Genomic DNA, 22945 nt, shown 5'->3' on the forward strand with positions numbered 1-22945 from the left:
CGCATTTTCTATGATACTGTAAATAAAGTGTTTGGCCTGTGGTGGGTATTTTGTAAATGTTAGTTCTCTTGAACCTTTTGTTAACAATTTTTTTACTAAGCATAATATTTCACCTTTGGTTATTATAGCTGTTCACTACCACATTTTGAAATATGTAATTGTTTTCTATGTAGAAGTAGGAAAAAAAACTATGACATCCAAATTGCTATTTTTCTGGCAGTTTCTGAGAAATGCAGGTAGAGATCACATAATCAAGAAACTGAAACAACTCTTGTCCTTCTCCCCTGTGTACTTCCATTTTAATTAGCAGCAGGACCTTAAAATCAAGATGTTATGCTCTAACAATAGACATGGCTTTGGACCTTTTGATGGCAAAGTGGTGAAGATGGAGAACTTAGGAATCAGGTAGATTTTTACTTGAATCCCAACTCTGTCATGTAATAGCTTTGTGACCTTAGCCAAATTAACCTCTTTATGACTCATCTATTGAATGGGGGATGATAATTGTACCTATTTCATAAGGTTATTGTGAGGACTAAATTAGATAATATATAAAGCACTTAGTACATAGCCTGGATCATTAAAGAATAGCTTAGCCACCTCCTCACCCTCATGTATAGCCCTGTCTTGGAGATTGGCAATGTATATCACTGCAGGGCTTCTCAGAGCCTCTGGGAAGTCTAAATGCATCTAAATAAACACCTTAACTTTGTTCAATGCATTATTTTCTAAACTTATTTATCTATAGAATCATTTTTCTTTCAAAATACTTAACATCTGAAATATAATTTGGAAAACACTGATTGCCATGTACTTGACAACTTCTTTCCTCTCTCTCTCCCTCGCCACCCCTGTCTGTCTCTCTCTCTTAGACTGGCCTCATGCTTTAACTGTATCAAAGTTCTGTCAAGGATCGACTAGACCAGTTATCTCACTATGATAAGAACAGAATGTTTTCAATCGTGATGATAAACATTTAAGTTACGTTTCTTGGTACTAATATGGTACCTTTTTTTTTGGCCACACCATGCGGCATGTGGGATCTTAGTTCCCTGACCAGGGATCAAACCCGTGCCCCCTGCCTTGGAAGTGCAGACTCTTAATCACTAGACCGCCAGGGAAGTCCAATATGGCACCTTTTATATCAGGTTAATGTGACTTCAAAGTGTAGTTCCACAGGCTAGGCTTATTCTCCTTATTGACTTTCAGAAACAATTTATTGTGAAAGGATAAAAACACAAATGAGACAGGTTTGTGTTTGTTTTTATAAATTAGTGTACAGGCCTTAGTACAGAACTTAGCTTTTGTAATACTTAATACAGGAGGAAATTTAATATTCTCAGTTAGTAGAATGTTCTTATTTATGAATTTTTTATACTGAGCGGTACCAAAATTTCTGTAGAGGCATACCAAATTCTCTTTTTCTCTAATTCGGATACCTAATAGAACACTAATTGGATGTCTATAACTTTTGCACCCTTGGGTTCTTGTGGCAAGGTCAAAATGAATATCCTATATCTCAACATAATGCTCTTCCTAATTTTAATGATTAATGCAATTTCCAATCTAATTCCCCTATTACAAACTATACCTGAAGAGAATGCACACAAAAAGAGGTTCCAGTTTCAGCAAAAGTTTGAACACCCCTTTATGACCAGCCCTGTGGCTAGATGTTGTAGTAGGAGAAGGGTGAACAGGAAGTAGCTAAAGATAAACAATGACCTGGCCCTTTCCATCTAGCTTACATTTTCAGCCTATATTGCCTTTTTTTTGGAGGGGGCGGGGGGCTAATAATGATATTTTAGTTTGGCACTCAAATATCAATATAGGTAGGGCTTTTAGACCTACATAAAAATGTCACTCTCTAGAGTTCGGCAATATTTAAGGTTCAGAGTACATTTCCCTTCCATACATTCTTTTTTAAAATATTTTTAAATATTTTTTTTAATTAATGTCTTTATTGGGGTATAATTGCTTTACAGTGGTGTGTTAGTTTCTGCTTTATAACAAAGTGAATCAGTTATACATATACATATGTCCCCATATCTCTTCCCTCTTGCGTCTCCCTCCCTCCCACCCTCCCTATCCCACCCCTCTAGGTGGTCACAAAGCACCAAGCTAATCTCCCTGTGCTATGTGGCTGCTGCCCACTAGCTATCTATTTTACATTTGGTAGTGTATATATGTCCGTGCCACTCTCTCACTTCGTCCCAGCTTACCCTTCCCCCTCCCCATATCCTCAAGTCCATTCTCTAGTAGGTCTGTGTCTTTATTCCCGTCTTGCCCCTAGGTTCTTCGTGACTTTTTTTTTTTTTTAGATTCCATATATATGTGTTAGCATACTGTATTTGTTTTTCTCTTTCTGACTTACTTCACTCTGTATGACAGTCTCTAGGTCCATACATTCTTGTACTAGTTTCACCTGATCTGAAAATTTGAGAGTAAAGTGGCATGATGGAGGCCATGTCAGAATTTTATTTTATGCCTAGGCTATGGCCTGGTTTTGTGCTCATTTTTCCCCCCTGGATACAGCAGCAATTTATTCAGTGGAATTCTCCTTCCCAAGGTCTCACATTACAGGAAAACAGAACCAATGACTACAAGGACAAAAGAGCACCATAATTTCCAACATTCATTTGTGTAAGTTTTCTTTCCCCGAAACCCCTAAATCTCCTGTTTATCTTTTTTACTGCCTAACAGAGATCTGATTATTTTTAACCTGTTGTGTGTATATTGTTAGTCAGTAATTGCTTTACCTTGAGCCATTAAATAGCCTTATCAGATTCTGAATAGCTCTGGATATCGTGCAATTTATTATCCCAAAGGGTTGAGTACATTGATGCTGTGGAGTTTACTGACTAGCATTCCTGCAGGAAACATTAATAAATAGCAAAAACAAATGTTGAATTTGGTTTCTAGAAACCTTACTACTCCAAAACAAAAGCTATGACAATAGAAAACTTTAGCATGAACATTTTAATACAATTACAGAATACCCTATTAATCAAATAACATACATACTACAATTTCTGCCTGGCCTGGCAATAGCATATCTTATTATTTTCTTTTCCTCAGTAGCAGCACAAATTTAAGGTTGTATAAACACTCAACCTGTTCCAACTGCTTCAAGATTTCTCTTTTATGTCCTCTGGACTTCCTCATAAGTGCCCAAACAACCAGTCTCCTAGTGAACCAGGATAACTGGGTTCCAACTTGAACTTGGGGCTAAATGGCATCCATCCTAGCTCCTGAATGTAAGTGTGAAACTGCAAACCCCAGGCTGGAGAGGGATTATTGCCACCATTAGTGCTGTGATTTCAGTGGGATCTGCACTGTAGCAGTAAGCGTCACACTAAACCCAGGGTTTGCAGAGTAGGATTAGTATTTAATTTGTTACCCGTGTATAGATAATATGTCCTTGCTTATAAGCAAACAGTCTTGAAGAAATGCCATCTTTGAATGCAGGGAGGAGGCGCATCTTAGACTCTGTTCACCACAATTATCTTTAAAGGATGAATCTGTTTTCAGATTCAATCAAGATTCAAATTACCACTAAATATAGCACACTTAAAATTGCATTCATCAAATATTTATTTGACATGTGTTACACGCCAGGCACTCTGTTAGACATTGTAGTTACAGTGGTGAAAGACCCAGTCCCTAACGTGAAAGAATCCATAGTTTAGTGAAACTCAAGTTAACCAGATAACCTCAAGGGAAGCCTGCACTAGACAGTGTAAAACCTATCTAACGCAGATGCGTCAGGATCTTATAAAAGGAGGTTGAACTTTATTCTGTAGGTGAATAAAGCTACAGAGCTTTATGGAGATCAGTTAAGGGCCTTTGGCAAAGAGCTCTTTAAAGGCCTTTGGACAGTGTAAAACCTATCTAACGCAGATGCGTCAGGATCTTATAAAAGGAGGTTGAACTTTATTCTGTAGGTGAGTAAAGCTACAGAGCTTTATGGAGACCAGTTAAGGGCCTTTGGCAAAGAGCTCTTTAAAGGCCTTTGGCAAAGGAATTATATGAACATTTTTCCCATTTAGAAAAATTTATCCAGTAGCTGTAAGGGGAATGAATTGGAAGACTGAGACTGGTGGCGTGGAAACCAGTTAGGAGGTTGTTACAGTGATTTTGGTGAGAGACAATGGTGACAATGAAGCAGTATTATAACAGAAAAGAAATGGGCCTGTTTATTATATGGCTAATTTTCAAAAAATAAGTTTATTGGCAGAGTTTTTCTATGCAGGGTAAAGGATTGGCATTGATCTGGCTAGAGTGACTGGACCACTATCTTGAAACTCCTTGACCATAACATCAAACTATAATCAAACTCCAGCCCAATACTTCTGAAAGTATGGGCCACAGACCACATGCAGCAAAAGAACCCACAGAGCTTGTTGAACTGTAGATTTCCAAGCCCCACCCCAGACATACTGAATTAGGGAATGGGGCCCAGGGAGTTCAATGTTTTAACAAGTTTCCCAGGTGATTCTCATGCATATTAAAGTTTGAGGAGCATTGATCTAGCCCGACAGTTTTCAAAATATGATCTGGAGAACTGGTCCCTGAGATTCTTTCAGGGGCCCATGAGGTCAAAACTATTTTCACAGTAATACATAGACATTATTTGCAGAATTCACTGTGTTAACATTTACAAGGATGGTATAAAAGCAACGGTGGGGAAAAGCTGCTGGCACCTTAGCACCAGTTAAGACAGAAACACCAAACTATGTTGTATACTATACCTCCATGCATTTACAGTAAAAAGAAAATGCCGGGCTTCCCTGGTGGTGCAGTGGTTGAGAATCTGCCTGCCAATGCAGGGAACATGGGTTCGAGCCCTGGTCTGGGAAGATCCCACATGTCGCGGAGCAACTAGGCCCGTGAGCCACAACTACTGAGCCTGTGTGTCTGGAGCCTGTGCTCCGCAACAAGAGAGGCCTCGATAGTGAGAGGCCCGCACACCGCGATGAAGAGTGGCCCCCGCTTGCCGCAACCAGAGAAAGCCCTAGCACAGAAACGGAGACCCAACACAGCCAAAAGTAAATAAATTAATTAATTAATTAAAAAAAAAAAAGAAAATGCCAGTTTCACTCAGGAATGTCCTTGACGTAGCAGTAAGAATAAGTAATTTTATTAAATCTCTACTCTGTCATACACAACTTTTTTTTTTTTTTGCCTATTCTGTGTGGTGAAATGGGAAGTAGGCACAAAGCACTTGTATGACTGAGTTGTGAGCTGAACTAGCTGTTTTCTCCAAGCAACTCCTTTTTAACTTGAAAGAACTACTGACAAACAATGGTTATTCAGCCTTGGGTATTTGGAAGACCTATTAAACACTCCTCAATCTTCTAATTACATATCTGTGTGAGTACAGATTTACCTTCATATACTTCAACCAGAAAAACAGTTCACAGTAGATCTAATGCAGAAGCAGATATGAAGATCCAACTGTCTTCTATTAAATCTGACATTAAAGAGGTTTACACAAATGACAATGCCACTCTTTTTTTTTTAAATTTTATTTATTTATTTATTTATTTTTGGCTGTGTTGGGTCTTCGTTTCTGTGTCAGGGCTTTCTCTAGTTGCGGCAAGTGTGGGCCACTCTTCATCGTGGTGCACGGGCCTCTCATTATATCGCGGCCTCTCTTGTTGCGGAGCACAGGCTCCAGACGCGCAGGCTCAGTAATTGTGGCTCACGGGCCCAGTTGCTCCGCGGCATGTGGGATCTTCCCAGACCAGGGCTCTAACCCGTGTCCCCTGCATTGGCAGGCAGACTCTCAACCACTGCGCCACCAGGGAAGCCCCCGACAATGCCACTCTTATTACATTTTTTTGGAAAATAGTTATTTTTGATTAAAAAAAGTTAATTACATTAACATATTTACAGCCGTTATTTTAAATGAATGAATAACTAAATGTAAAATTTCTCTGTTAATTTCTAATATGATTAATATGAATAGAAATAATCTACATAAACAAAAGTTCTTTGGAGTCTTCAATAACTTTAAAGAGTATAAAGGAGTCCCAAGTCTAGAAACTTGGAGAAATGCTGATCTAGCCCTTGGGTTCTTAACAATGTGCTAAACATTACCACTTGTGGAAATCAGAAGAGGCCTGGCAGGACTAGGTTTTTTAATAATAATTCTAAGAATTGTTTATCTGTGAATATGACATGTCATCCACAAATTATGCATCTGTGACCTTTGGAACAGCATGGTTTCTAATTTCCTAGTGTCTTTAATATGCTGTTTCCTGAGGGTTCCAGCTCCTGAGATTTTTTTGGTGCCATATCAATCTGTGACCCATTCCCTAGTGTAGTATTACCTTCAAAACCTGGGGGTACAGGACAGAAAGAAAGGCAACTTGCTGAACTACCCATGTGCTTCTGTTTCATTTGTTGGCTTTCATTTGTTGGCTTTCATTTGTTGGCTTAAAAGGATGCTAATAATACAAGGTGATTTTGGTCATCTTCACTGCCACCACCCCCCCCCCTCAAAAAGATGACTTGTAACAGTACAAAAAGTTAAGAACCATTGCTTTAACCAACAGGCAACCTGTACTAATGCCTATTTCATATTCTGCTATAGACTAGAATTTACCTAAAGGCTAGTTAGGAGCATAACATATTAAAGGGATGTGCAGTACTGATTTGTCTGGTTCCCAGTAAACCGCAGACATATATTTCCAGATACTTTTAAATCATTTGCATATTTGTTTGTTGAGGTGCAGTGATAAAACTATTTTTTTTTTTCATCCAGAGAGCTGCTATGAAGCAGTCAATTTAAGAAACTAAATTTGGTTCATTGGTGACTGGCAATAACCAAAAGGGGGCAAAAAAACAAGTTGTCACAAAACAGGAACTTGAATAAAGAGAGGCTAGTCTGGCTTGAAAGTTTAGATAATTTTTTTTTTTTTTTTTACTGGTTTAAAAAAGTCCCACTTAGGACTGCTTGGTCTGGGGAGCTTTGATATCCCTCTTTGAAATGCATTGACCTTCCCCAGTTGCTCAAAGAGTTTGGGCTATGAGGGAGTGGGTGGGGGGGAACTGAACCTTTAAAAGCTACTGTGGGCAAAACGAATATTTAGAAGTTCACTTGAATTGGTTCCAGATTTTCTAATGGAGGAAATGTTTGTTAGAGAATTATGTTGGAATTCGTCACACCTAGATCTTGTTCATTCCAGATACAAGTGAATTCAGAAGTGGTGACCCCATTGTATCGTCAGAATGTTGGGCAGTATTGAATGTGAGCTTATTTTTAGAAGAGCTACTTTGGCTTTCAATTGCCCTTATTATTTGTAAGTCACTCATTGTGAATACTTCTTTCTAATATTAAAAGTGGAAAACTGGTTGAAATAGATACTAGAACAGCTTTCCTCACCTCCTTGTATTTTGTGTTTGAATGCCAAGGTGCTGTAAGTATGCCATCCATATGCTTAGGATATTTCATATATTGTAAAATATTTTAGACTTTATTTTCCATTTTGACATGTTAATATTAAAATGTGTGTGTGGGGGGAAGATCTAGAAGCACAGAGCTCACTACATGGTTTGCACTTGATAAATAATTTATTCAATGAATTTGTCTGTGTTCACAAATAAATAAGATTAGACCAAAACCATAATATCATTAGTTTTTTTGAAAGAAATGAATGGGGTTGGCCACCAGCAGGATCCTAGGGTCAAATTTCTATGTATTATGAATAATAACTATAAAGTATTTTTTGCCAGTAGTGCTGGGATAGATAACCTTTATTTATATTAATCATAATTGAATGATATTTTAATTGAATGATATTGAGTAACAGTAGTAAGAGTTGCTACGGCTTATTTTATTACCTTTGCTCCCAAGATAGGCACATGCCAAAACCTTTATTCACTGTTGAACATTTGAAATTGGAGTCTGAATTTCCTCTTCTGCTTAATTATCATCTATTCCTAATCTGTCCCTTCTCCCAAAATACTCTAGGTAGCAGAGTGAGAATGTGAAAAACTTGAGCCGTATCATGTTGTTAATGATTTTTAAGGGAGAAGTTCAAGGATTCCCTGTAGAATTGAGTGACTGCTACAATGATCCTATCAAGATAAATGTCGTTAAAGTTCTGCTGGACCCAGGAATATGTAAGCAACAAGGGCCCAGATTAGCTATTCTTGACCATTAAATTGTTAATTATAAAGTGGTGTTAATACACTAGAATTGTAAAAATGACAGCTTGTTTTTGGTTTTTTTTTTGCTTTTCAACTCTGAAAATTTATCGGATACAAAGCATTAAAATTTATGCATTTGCATAGCACAGGGAGATCAGCTCGATGCTTTGTGACAACCTAGAGGAGTGGGATAGGGAGGGTGGGAGGGAGATATGGGGATATATGTATACACATAGCTGATTCACTTTGTTGTACAGCAGAAACTAACAAAACATTGTAAAGCAGTTATACTCCAATAAAGACATTTTAAAAGTTTATGAATAAATCCTTGAAACCAAGTGCAGATTTGGAGAGATTCAAATCCTGAAATGACAGCTGTTCTGTGATCAGGGTTTAGGCCATAAAGGTTTGTTGTCCAATTAATGATCAGTTTTCCTCATCAGACATTTTTAGCATGTTAAAGATTTTTCTTTTCTTTTTGGTGGGAATGGGTGCTATGATTTTTGGAAAAACCATGAAATTAATAGCTGTTTGAAAATTCCATAAGGATAGCAGGAGAGACGTAGTCATATTCCTTTGCCAGAAGGAATTGATTTTAGAAGCTTAGTACAGCCCTGCTTCCTTCAGGCAAAAGCTGCAACCCAATGGTCTGATTCCCACTTCAGGGTTATTTTTGCCACATGATACTTCTTCCCTCCCTCAAACTCTAGTCTGTTTCTGGTTACCAATTTTTAAATAAAGAGCACTACCAAGTTCAGAAATATCGAAACAAGTACAGTTTGTTATATTACAAATTACTGGGCATTGAAGGAAATTAAGTTGTCTTTTTTATATAGGAACCTATTCTAACCCAGTATCAGTTCAGAATGTGATTTGGAAATCATTTTTTTCTACTACTGGACATGAAAATGGATATGTACAATTCATTTCGCTGGCTTAGTTCATATTGCTAGTGATGAATGGCTAATATATAGGAGACATTTGCAAGTGCCTGGAGGGCAGGGACTATATTTTATTCCTTTCTGTAGCCCCAAGGCCTAGCACAGTGTCTGGCATGTGTATAGATACTTACAAAATACTTAATGAGTTTAGAGGTACTGTCTTCTGTGTAACTGATCCACAAGAAGATTAATTGAATAGCCTTGATCTTATTAGCACCATGTTTTAATCAGCTGAGCTGTACAACCCATATTTGGCTTCTTAAGCCTGGTACTTTCCAAATGAGATAGTTGTTGTAGCAATATTTTGGATAGAAAAGTGAAAAGCTTGACACCTTGTATAAGGGTCTATGTGTTAAAAAAAAAAGAGTCTATGTGTTAGTACATCAACATTGGTTTTAAAGATCAACTCTAAGGGGCTTCCCTGGTGGCTCAGTGGTTAAGAATCTGCCTGTCAATGCAGGGGACATGAGTTCGAGCCCTGGTCCAGGAAGATCCCACATGCCACGGAGCAACTAAGCCTGTGTGCCACAACTACTGAGCCTGTGCTCTAGAGCCCGCAAGCCACAACTACTGAGCCTGCGCTCTAGAGCCCGTGAGGCACAACTACTGAAGCCTGCGCACCTAGAGCCCGTGCTCCGCAACAAGGGAAGCCACCACAGTGAGAAGCCCGCGCACCACAACGAAGAGTAGCCCCCGCTCGCCGCAACTAGAGAAAGCCCGCGCGCAGCAACGAAGACCCAACGCAGCCAAAAATAAATAAATAGATAAATAAATTTATTTAAAAAAAGAAACTGCCAAACTGTTTAAAAAGAAAAAAAAGATCAACTGTAAGAATGGTTTAAGGAAATAGCAATAATTTTAAAGATTGTGTTAAAACTATTTCCATTTAATATGTTGTTGTACTACTGTGAGAGAATAAACCGATATGCAAAATTCTGCAGCATAAAGAACATAGATTCAATGATACAGGTTAAGTTTCTGTTAACTGGGCTTGTTTTCTTGAGTGTCTGAACTCCTGTCTTCAAAGAAGATCAATTCTTATAATCACTGAAGAAGTGCTTTGAGTTTCTCCAGGAAGGGAATAGCAATACTTCATCCTTCCAAGTAGGCAAAAGATTGTATTTTAATCATCCCTTTGAAAAAATGTCATTCTTCACATTTTCTAAATCTTATTTAAGATGAGAAAAACTTCTGGGCTTTGTGTGCATTTTCAAAGTTCCCTTCAAGTTTCTATTCCTCAACACACCAGAAATCAGAGAAATTAAACATTCAAAATAAGTTCTGAATACGACCACATCTGTGTTTCTTATAATAAATGGCTAACTTTTTATACAGAATATGTTTCGTGATGCTTTGAAAAGATCACTTTCAAAGTCATTAATTTTAATTTGAGAGGTTTGGAATTAGCTGAAGTATAACAGCCCCTTGAATCTCCAATATTTTAAGGACAAGAAGAAAGCTTAAGGGAGAAAAAAGGCTCGGCATGCCTGCTGTAGCAAAACACACACACACACACACACTCATTCATTCACACGCCCCAGTCAGAAAAAGTTTTTTTTTCCGTTCCACAAAAAGAAGTCTGATTGATTGTTCTTCTTTGAAGTTTTAGGGTACATATTTTGTGTTTTTAACAATAGCAAATAGAAAAACAAATTTTACCTGGGACTGTACATGAACTTTGGCTTTTTAAAGTAGGTATGAATAAGTGAAAAGAATAAGCAAAGTAATTTCGTTATAAGTTTTGAATTGTATACTACTTGTATTTAAGTTTTGACTCTGTAATGTCCAGTGGTGCACTGGAGTCATCTGACTCAGCCAATTGTACCCATATTTTCCCAACTCCACATTCATATGGCCATGGGAGTAGTATTTATACCATGGAAATTGGCACACACTACAAATCAAGGCTTCTTCCACCTCCCCCAAGAGCCAGTTGTTAAACATTTACCACTCCCCATCCCAAATGTACCTATTTAATTTTCATTTTTTGCAGTGAAATAATAGCTTTAGGTTTCATTGAAGATAGAGAACTGATGTAGAATGGTGGTGAAGAGCAGAGGCGCTGAAGCCAAACTGCCTGGGTTCAGATACCAGTTCTGCATGTTTTAGCTTGTGTTATCCTAGGCAAGTTAGTCAATCTTATCTCTAATGGGATAATAGCAATGCCTACCTTATAGGGTTGATGTAAGGATTAAATATGTTAATACAGGTAAAGCACTTAGAATAGGGTCTAGTTTACAGATGAATCTTATCTGGCAATTTCAGTTATCCAGAACATAGCCAGGGTTCAGGAAGTAAACAAAAATGTCACTGAGCAACCAATCTAAATATCAGAGGGTGGTACTTGCACCGAAGCCCTCAAGCTCTCTCTGGGAGCCTGTTTTATTCTTTGTTTAGATCCAAGCTTGATGACTTCTCAGAGCTGACAGTAGATTAGATGTATAAAATTAGAAAGAGGGGAGAGATGCTGCTAGAAGCAACAAGTGACAACCTCTCTCCCCCAAAGAAAATTACCCAAAGTGAGAACTCAAAAATGAGTCAGAGGGGCTTCCCTGGTGGTGCAGTGGTTGAGAATCCGCCTGCCAATGCAGGGGACACGGGTTCGAGCCCTGGTCTGGAAAGATCCCACATGCCGCAGAGCAACTAAGCCCCTGCACCACAACTACTAAGCCTGAGCTCTAGAACCCACGTGGCACAACTACTGAAGCCCATGCGCCTAGAGCCCGTGCTCTGCAACAAGAGAAGCCACTACAATGAGAAGCCCGCGCGCCGCAACAAAGAGTAGCCCCTGCTCGCCGCAACTAGAGAAAGCCCGCGTGCAGCAACAAAGACCCAAACGCAGCCAAAAAATAAATAAATAAAATAAATTAATTAAAAAAAGAAAGAGTCAGACTGGATGATATCTAAGGTCCATTCCAGCTCTCCAAGTCTGTGACTTTGGTGAAAAATCGTAACGGTCTGGGGACAAATAACCTAACTACTGTATTAAATAATGGCTTATAAAGATGATCCGCTATCAATAGTAAATCATAATCAGTATATCCTAGTTAGGAAAATAGGGCTGTATGGATGACTTTTTAAAATGTCCTTTCAAAATTGTTGAAATTAAGTATTTGTGTAAAACTTTTTGTTACTTGGGAATTTAACTTATATGGAATACCTAATTCTCTGACAATACCAGATAAAGGAAAGCGTTACTGTAGGTAATTAAAAGACAGTCTCTGCCCTTAAAATGTTCTTTAGAGAGGGAGTAACAGAGGAACAAAGAGGGAACATTTACATTCTCACTTGGAACTCGGGAAAATAACACAGGAGGCAACATTTGAGCTGGGACTTGAGTGATACATAGACAGGCAGAGAAGGAAGGGGGAGTGTCAGAGCAGATGTAGAGCATTTTAGGCTGAGAGAACAGAATGAGCAAAAGGAAAGTTATGAAGAGTGAATGACACTAGCCGATCCCATGTGGCTGGATCTAAGTGTTCATGAGATGGGGGTGTAGTGGAGGTACATCAAACTGGAAAAGTTGGCTTGGGACCAGATCATGTAAGGCTTTAAATGCTAGGTCAAGAAGTTAGAAATTTAACGAGTAATAAGGAGCCACTAAAGACTTTTGAGCAGGGAAGAGGCATGATCCAACCAAGTGATGACAAATGTCAACCAGGAAGGCTGATGAAACTTTAAGGGAAGGGGGAAAATTGGAGTTAGAGTGACCAGTTAGGAGGTTACTGATGTAGCTCAGGCAAGGAAATTATGAGGGCCTACATTATAGGGCAGCAGGAATGGAACAGAGGATCTGATAATGGGAGATGCCAAGGAAGTATTATCTACATGACTGACTAGGTTAGCAGTGAGTATTCAAATATGATTCTGAGGTTTCTAAACCCGGTGACCAGAGGGTTGTGATGCCATTAAGTGTGATCGGGAACAGTGGAGGGGGAGCAGTTTTTAAATAGTTGCAAGGGTGTAGGGAGGAGGAGGTATATAATAATGCTTAGAAATAGGTCTTTTATATGATTAGAAAGCTAATTCAATAGATAGTTGGACTACATATAGCATATATGAATATGAATTGGGGCGATTGAGGCACAGCATTGTTCCTTATGTGTAGACAATGTATATTTCTTGACTATCCTTGTTTTTTAATCTCCATTTGACCACAATGGCCAGTATGTTCCTGAGCATCCAGCCCTGCCACCCACCTCATATCTTCTAAAAGAATGAAAACTTCTGTTAGTCAAAAACATTTAGAAGGACACATCTGTGATTTAAAAAGAAATCTTTAAAATGATCATATATTCCAAAACCTCATTTTTAGAATGATCTATGCTTTCGAAGATTATTCAGGTTACAATATCAGAAATGAATGCTAGGTTATATAATTAATCAAAACTTTATAACCAGAAATTTTCCTGATAGATGGCTTGTAGAGAAAAGCCAAATAGCGACAAAAGAGAATTGAAATAATTTCTGTGCTTTTAGTGCCAAAGCTAGAAATGTAAAGCCCCCAAATAAAGAGAAAAATGAGCCTCTCTCTTGCAAAATAGCCAGTTCTTTAGGACTATTTGCATTATATACTGATAGAGGAAAGAGATGCAAAGAAGGCATTTCAACCTCCTTCACTTCCCATTGCTTTTGAGATTTTCCTCATGTAAATGGGAAGAGAGTGAGTCGTCAATGTTACCAAACTGAGTAATGGCAAATGAGTCAGCAAAGTTATATAAAAGGGTTTAACTAAATGGCTGTCATATGTAAAAATAATGTCTTTTGGAACTTTAGGGATCTTTAATAATACCCTATGAATATATTTTTTGAATTAGTAACTTCAAGTGAGACGAGGATCTTGATCTTTTGTAGACTTTGGCCACTGGGGGCCATAAATTTAAGGGATTACTTGCATAATAATTCTGCTATATACATTGCCATTTAAGGTTTATACTCCTGATTTGATCCATTGAAAGTGAATGCTATTAACATTCAAAGAACTCTATTCTCTTCCTAAAGATTATTGGTCTCAGGTTATTTAAACTAGAAGGAATATAAACCGTGATAAGCGTTGGAATGGTGAGAGTAATCTAACATTCACACACCACTGGGAAAGATAATGTCTGTTCTTTATTTTTATCACAAGATTTATAAAGTCGGTAAAGTGGAAGATGTTATAGAGATTTGGCCTTTAGACTAAGACTTATAGACGATTAGACTAAGTAATAAGTTTAGTCTGATTTCAGACTTGACTTTAGTTGGGGTTGAATAGAAACACCTTTCTATCAATTTTACATGTTATATTCATTGCTAACCTGATTAGGTCCATGCAAAACCTTAGAGCATCTTGGACAAATTTTACATTGCTCTTGAAGATATAGAAAAATGGCACATGGACATATATATAGGTTGTCCATTTGGGCTTGTAATCATTATTTGTCTCAAATTACTAATCCTGATATGTAGATCCTTACACATTTTAGTAGCGAGCTCATGAGATAGTTTATCACTTTATAAATTGGGAAACATATAGTTAAATAGTTTTGTCTTTCTCAAATCTCAGATTCTCTAGGAGAATTCCCTACCATCCAGGTGACTACTTGTCTTTAAGAAAGCCTTCATGTAAGAGGCAAATTGGGCCCCAAACCCAATACTTTTGAATTATAGGTGGCAAACCTGAGGAGAGGGGAGGTATTTGTTATATATCATAGCTTCCTTACTAAACTATGAGTTCCTTAAGATCAGTAACCAAGTCTCAGCATGTTTATATTCCCTATAACTTTCATATGCATATGTGCCCAATAAATGTTAATTGAATGAATGTCCTTCCTTTGTCTCATTGAGTGTCATTTAAAATCATTTTAGCAATTGGATTTTTATACTAAGAATGCTTTACCAAACTAAAACTGAATTCCTTTTCTTTTACAGGTGCAGGAGACATCGTTGCAATCATGATTGGCAATCTGAAAGGCACAAAAATTCTACAATCTATTCAAAGAGGCATACAAGTAACAATGGTCATTGAAGTAGGGAAAAAACATGGCCCTTGGGTGAATCACTATTCAATTTTCTTCGTTTCTGTGTCCTTTTTTATTATTACGGCAGCAACTGTGGGCTATTTTATCTTTTATTCTGCTCGAAGATTACGGAATGCGAGAGCTCAAAGCAGGAAGCAGGTTTGTAGTGGCCCTTTCTTCCAATTTAAAAATATTTTACTGTTTTAATTGTAGATTCAGTGTCATGCATTTTAATATACTTCACTTGCTGGACAATGATCCATGCATATGTTTTGTGAAAACTGGTAGTTTTTAAAAGTATGTCACCTTCTATCCTCTGAAATCTCTTATTTTCTGAAATTTGTCTATGGCCTTAATCCTGCCTGGTTAAGTCTTCTAATACCTCATTAGGGAGCACAGCCAGCATTTAAGTATATATGGGTGTAAATACATATGTTCCTTTACACATTTTTTCTAAATTACAAAAGCATTTCATACGCAATATAGAAAATTTAGAAACTAGAAAGTACAAGGGAAAAAAACCTTCACCCACAACTCCATATAACAACAACAACAAAACTGTAGTCATCACCCAAAGGTAACCACTGTTATTTTACATGTAAGTGTGTGCCTGTACGTGTGTGCATTTGCATTTGAGGGCAGGGCTGGGAAGAGAGACTAGGCTGAATGTCATGAGTAGGCAAGTTTAAAGATCTAATTGTGGATCATACAGTACTAGGCTCCAAACAGAGTCACACATTCATAATTTCTCCCATATTTTAACAGCTGATGTATAAACAGGTACAAAGTATAGAGATAATAGAACAAAAATACCAAAGCGTCATTGAACAGGGAAGAACCTCTGGTTATATGGCATTGATCCTACCACCTTTAAAGTGCCCCTCATCCCTCTTATATCCTTACTTCTCTTCCTTACCCAGCTTAACTTCCATGGCCACTCCCATGCATACGTCTTCAGTTTCCTTGGCCCTTCTCTCTCTTTGTTAACTTGCTGTCAAAACCCAACCCTGATTAAATCCTACTTCCCACCTACTCTATGCCAGTTCTTTGCTTAGCTGAAGTAGGAGAAAAACATTAGCATCTATACAGGCTAATCTCATTTTAAATTTATGATCACAAACTCAGAGTGAGTTTGCTTACTGCTGCCCAACAATCATGCCATGTTTTCTTAGCCATTTCCTCTCCTTTCCTAGGTTACTAATCATACATATTCCTTTCTCCTTAAACCTCCAACACGTCCTCCAACTTTACTCTCAACTTGTATTTTGGATCTTATTCCACTGAGAAAATTGAAGTAATCAAGGGTACTTCCACAAGCTTCCACCACATGTACCCATATATCTGCATCTGTGTCCATACCCAATATCCTCTGCCTTGTCTTCTGTTACTGTAGACACCCAAACATGCTATTAATTGCTTCCATTTTCAGAAGAACTTCTCTTGATCCCAGGCCAGAAACCTTGGAGTTAATTCTTTATTCTTCTCTTTCACTTCCCGTATAACCTCCATCAGCAAGTCCTGTTGTTTTCTACCTTCATTATATATCCAGAATCCGATTACTTCTCACCACGCCCATTGCTTCCACTCTGGTCCATGCCACCGTCATTTCTTAACCTCCTCTCCCTCTCGAGAATTCTCAACACAACAGCAGAGTGGTGTGCCACTTCTCCAGAATGATTAGTAGGGATTTAAGGCTTTCAGCTGATCATATAGTGGGGGCAAGATTGTATTTTATATGTACTGAGAAGTTCCTCCAAAGGCAGTGAAATTCTGGCCACTTCATGCACTCTTTCTCGAATAAGCAAAGATGAACCCAATTTATTTGAGAGTAGGGAAGCAGTGAGGATTTCTATATGGCAAGAAGGTTAATTAAATTTGGGAACAGATGAAAAATTGAAATCTTATTATAAAACCTTTGTAAAGATTTAGACACCAGCATGTGGTAATGAGTGATGATTATCTCAATGTTTAAAGTTAATTGACTTCTGTACTTCTCCTTAGAGAAGCAGCTTATCACATTGGTGGCAGGTTCAGCCCGTTACTAGCTGTGGTCAAAAGGATGTTTAAAATTCCTGTGCCGGGCCATTCAATAGTTTCACCCTGTGTTAATATTTGGCATCTGTATACTGTGCTGATTTTATCTCTGAAGTTGGAAAGAAATTGGTATCCAGTATGACGAACTATTCAAAGGTTGTAGTTACAATGACAAGAGTGTTTGGCTCAAAGTTTATAGTTACAGTGTTTGGTTTCTGCATGTTCATGGTGGGGTATGTATTTCTGTACTCCAAGTGCTATATTATATCTATTAATGTGGCATTAAACCCCATAAGCAAGTAATATAGTTTATAAAGAACTGTCTGGTGTTGCACAAGCTCCATTGGATATTTGACTCCGGTCTCATCACTCAAGTAATTTTCATAGTTTATAATATATCTTAAGAAAATCAACTTCTGTACAAGTGGTTAAGAATAGCATTAAAACTTCTCACCTCACCAGACCTGAACCAAGATGGCAGAGTAGAAGGACGTGCTCTCACTCCCTCTTGTGAGAACACCAGAATCACAACTAGCTGCTGGACAATCATCGACAGGAAGACACTGCAACTCACCAAAAAAGGTACCCCACATCCAAAGACAAAGGAGAAGCCACAATGAGACGGTAGGAGGGGCGCAATCACAGTAAAATCAAATCCCGTAACTGCTGGGTGGGTGACTCACAGACTGGAGAACACTTATACCACGGAAGTCCACCCACTGGAGTGAAGGTTCCGAGCCCCACGTCAGGCTTCCGAACCTGGGGGTCCGGGAACGGGAGGAGGAATTCCTAGAGAATCAGACTTTGAAGGCTAGTGGGATTTGATTGCAGGACTTCGACAGGACCGGGGGAAACAGAGACTCCACTCTTGGAGGGCACACACAAAGTAGTGTGCGCATCGGGACCCAGGGGAAGGAGCAGTGACCCCAGGGGAGACTGAACCAGACCTACCTGCTAGTGTTGGAGGGTCTCCTGCAGAGGCGGGCGGTGGCTGTGGCTCACTGTGGGGACAAGGACACTGGCAGCAGAAGTTCTGGGAAGTATTCCTTGGCATGAGCCCTCCCAGAGTCTGCCATTAGCCCCACCAAAGAGCCCAGGTAGGCTCCAGTGTTGGGTTGCCTCAGGCCAAACAACCAACAGGGAGGGAACCCAGCCCCACCCATCAGCAGTCAAGCGGATTAAAGTTTTACTGAGCTCTGCCCACCAGAGCAACAGTCAGCTATACCCACCACCAGTCCCTCCCATCAGGAAACTTGCACAAGCCTCTTAGATAGCCTCATCCACCAGAGGGCAGACAGCAGAAGCAAGAACTACAATCCTGCAGCCTGTGGAACAAAAACCACATTCACAGAAAGCTAGACAAGATGAAAAGTCAGAGGGCTATATACCAGATGAAGGAACAAGATAAAACCACAGAAAAACAACTAAATGAAGTGGAGATAGGCAACCTTCCAGAAAAAGAATTCAGAATAATGATAGTGAAGATGATCCAGGACCTCAGAAAAAGAATGGAGGCAAAGATCGAGAAGATGCAAGAAATGTTTAACAAAGACCTACAAGAATTAAAGAACAAACAAACAGAGATGAACAATACAATAACTGCAATGAAAACTACACTAGAAGGAATCAATAGCAGAATAACTGGGGCAGAAGAATGGATAAGTGACCTGGAAGACAGAATGGTGGAATTCACTGCTGTGGTGGAATAAAGAAAAAAGAATGAAAAGAAATGAAGACAGCCTAAGAGACCTCTGGGAAAACATTAAACGCAACAACATTCGCATTATAGGGGTCCCAGAAGGAGAAGAGAGAGAGAAAGGACCCGAGAAAATATTTGAAGAGATTATAGTTGAAAACGTCCATAACATGGGAAAGGAAATAGCCACCCAAGTCCAGGAAGTGCAGCGAGTCCCATACAGGATAAACCCAAGGAGAAACACACCGAGACACATAGTAATCAAAGTGGCAAAAATTAAAGACAAAGAAAAATTATTGAAAGCAGCAAGGGAAAAATGACAAATAATATACAAGGGAACTCCCATAAGGTTAACAGCTGATTTCACAGCAGAAACTCTACAAGCCAGAAGGGAGTGGCATGATATACTTAAAGTGATGAAAGGGAAGAACCTACAACCAACATTACTCTACCTGGCAAGGATCTCATTCAGATTCGATGGAGAAATCAAAAGCTTTACAGACAAGCAAAAGCTAAGAGAATTCATTGCCACCAAACCAGCTCTACAACAAATGCTAAAGGAACTTCTCTAAGTGGGAAACACAAGACAAGAAGAGGACCTACAAAAACAAACCCAAAACAATTAAGAAAATGGTCATAGGAACATACATATCGATAATTACCTTAAACATGAATGGATTAAATGCTCCAACCAAAAGACACAGGCTTGCTGAATGGATACAAAAACAAGACCCATATATATGCTGTCTACAAGAGACCCACTTCAGACCTAGGGGCACATACAGACTGAAAGTGAGGGGATGGAAAAAGATATTCCATGCAAATGGAAATCAGAAGAAAGCTGGAGTAGCAATACTCATATCAGATAAAATAGACTTTAAAATAAAGAATGTTACAAGAGACAAGGAAGAACACTACATAATGATCAAGGGATCAATCCAAGAGGAAGATATAAGCATTATAAATATATATGCACCCAACATAGGAGCACCTCAATACATAAGGCAACTGCTAACAGGTATAAAAGAGGAAATCGACAGTAACACAGTAATAGCGGGTGACGTTAACACCTCACTTACACCAATGGACACATCATCCACACAGAAAATTAATAAGGAAACACAAGCTTTAAATGACACAGTAGACCAGACAGAAGTAATTGATATTCATAGGACATTCCATCCAGAAACAGCAGATTACACTTTCTTCTCAAGTGCACATGGAACATTCTCCAGGAGAGATCACACCTTGGGTCACGAATCAAGCCTCAGTAAATTTAAGAAAATTGAAATCATATGAAACTTCTTTTCTGACCACAACGCTATGAGATTAGAAGTGAATTACAGGGAAAAAAACATAAAAAATCACAAACACATGGAGGCTAGACAGTACGTTACTACATAACCAAGAGATCACTGAAGAAATCAAAGAGGAAATCAAAAAATACCTAGAGACAAATGACAATGAAAACACGATGATCCAAAATCTATGGGATGCAGCAAAAGCAGTTCTAAGAGGGAAGTTTATAGCTATACAAGCCTACCTCAAGAAACAAGAAAAATCTCAAATAAACAATCTAACCCTATACCTAAAGGAACTAGAGAGAGAAGAACAAACAAAACCCAAAGTTAGCAGAAGGAAAGAAATCATAAAGATCAGAGCAGAAATAAATGATATAGAAACAAAGAAAACTATAGCAAAGATCAATAAAACTAAAAGCTGGTTCTTTGAGAAGATAAACAAAACTGATAAACCATTAGCCAGACTTATCAAGAAAAAGAGGGAGAGGACTGAAATCAATAAAATTAGAAATGAAAAAGGAGAAGTTACAACGGACACTGCAGAAATACAAAGCATCCTAAGAGACTACTACAAGCAACTTTATGCCAATAAAATGGACAACCTGGAAGAAATGAACAAAGTCTTAGAAAGGTATAACCTTCGAAGACTGAACCAGGAAGAAATAGAAAATACGAACAGACCAATCACAAGTAATGAAATTGAAACTGTGACTAAAAATCTTCCAACAAACAAAAGTCCAGGACCAGATGGCTTCACAGGGGAATTCTATCAAACATTTAGAGAAGAGCTAACACCCATCCTTCTCAAACTCTTCCAAAATACTGCAGAGGAAGGAACACTCCCAAACTCATTCTATGAGGCCACCATCACCCTGATACCAAAACCAGACAAAGACACTACAAAAAAAGAAAATTACAGACCAATATCACTGATGAATGTAGATGCAAAAATCCTCAACAAAATACTAGCAAACAGAATCCAACAACACATTGAAAGGGTCATACACCATGATCAAGTGGGATTTATCCCAGGGATGCAAGGATTCTTCAATATATGCAAATCAATCAATGTGATACACCATATTAACAAATTGAAGAATAAAAACCATATGATCATCTCAATAGATGCAGAAAAAGCTTTTGACAAAATTCAACACCCATTTATGATAAAAACTCTCCAGAAAGTGGGCATAGAGGGAACCTACCTGAACATAATAAAGGCCATATATGACAAATCCACAGCAAACATCATTCTCAATGGTGAAAAACTGAAAGCATTTCCTTTAAGATCAGGAACGAGACAAGGATGTCCACTCTCACCACTATTACTCAACATAGTTTTGGAAGTCCTAGCCACGGCAATCAGAGAAGAAAAGGAAATAAAAGGAATACAAATTGGAGAAGAAGAAGTAAAACTGTCACTGTTTGCAGATGACATGATACTATACATAGAGAATCCTAAAGATGCCACCAGAAAACTACTAGGTCTAATCAATGAATTTGGTAAAGTTGCAGGATACAAAATTAACGCACAGAAATCTCTTGCATTCCTATACACTAATGATGAAAAATCTGAAAGAGAAATTAAGGAAACACTCCCATTTACCATTGCAATAAAAAGAAAAAACTACCTAGGAATAAACCTACCTAGGGGGACAAAAGACCTGTATGCAGAAAACAATAAGACACTGATGAAAGAAATTAAAGATGATACCAACAGATGGAGAGATATACCATGTTCTTGGATTGGAAGAATCAAGATTGTGAAAATGACTGTATTACCCAGAGCAACCTACAGATTCAATGCAATCCCTATGAAATTATCAATGGCATTTTTTACAGAACTAGAACAAAAAAATCTTAAAATTTATGTGGAGACACAAAAGACCCCGAATAGCCAAAGCAGTCTTGAGGGAAAAAAACGGAGCTGGAGGAATCAGACTCCCTGACTTCAGACTATAATACAAAGCTACAGTAATCAAGACAATATGGTACTGGCACAAAAACAGAAACATAGATCAATGGAACAAGATAGAAAGCCCAGAGGTAAACCCACCCACCTATGGTCAACTAATCTATGACAAAGGAGGCAAGGATATACAATGGAGAAAAGACAGCCTCTTCAATAAGTGGTGCTGGGAAAACTGGACAGCTACATGTAAAAGAATGAAATTAGAACACTCCCTAACACCATACACAAAAATAAACTCAAAATGGATTCGAGACCTAAATGTAAGACCAGACACTATAAAACTCTTAAAGGAAAACATAGGAAGAACACTCTGTGACATAAATCACAGCAAGATCTTTTTTGATCCACCTCCTAGAGTAATGGAAATAAAAACAAAAATAAACAAATGGGACCTAATGAAACTTCAAAGCTTTTGCACAGCAAAGGAAGCCATAAAGAAGACGAAAAGACAACCCTCAGAATGGGAGAAAATATTTGCAAATGAATCAATGGACAAAGGATTAATATCCAAAATATATAAACAGCTCATGCAGCTCAATATTAAAAAAACAAACAACCCAACCAAAAATGGGAAGAAGACCTAAATAGACACTTCTCCAAAGAAGACATACAGATGGCCAAGAAGCACATGAAAAGCTGGTCAACATCACTGATTATTAGAGAAATGCAAATCAAAACTACAATGAGGTATCACCTCACACCAGTTAGAATGGGCATCATCAGAGAATCTACAAACAGCAAATGCTGGAAAGGGTGTGGAGAAAAGGGAACCCTCTTGCACTGTTGGTGGGAATGTAAATTGATACAGCCACTATGGAGAACAGTATGGAGGTGCCTTAAAAAACTAA

The 22945-nt window shown here is 38.3% G+C and overlaps 1 protein-coding gene across 2 annotated transcripts in view; it reads left to right on the forward strand.

Annotated features, from left to right (window-relative positions):
• RNF128 (ring finger protein 128) overlaps positions 1–22945 on the forward strand; it is a 100174-nt gene that overhangs the window by 53348 nt on the left and 23881 nt on the right. For both annotated transcript variants that reach the window (XM_068533298.1, XM_068533297.1), the window contains exon 2: positions 15006–15253. In XM_068533298.1, the coding sequence (XP_068389399.1) occupies positions 15006–15253 (248 nt within the window). The remainder of the gene's footprint in view (positions 1–15005; positions 15254–22945) is intronic.

Source organism: Eschrichtius robustus, chromosome X (genome assembly GCF_028021215.1).
Source record: "Eschrichtius robustus isolate mEscRob2 chromosome X, mEscRob2.pri, whole genome shotgun sequence".
NCBI lineage: Eukaryota > Metazoa > Chordata > Mammalia > Artiodactyla > Eschrichtiidae > Eschrichtius > Eschrichtius robustus.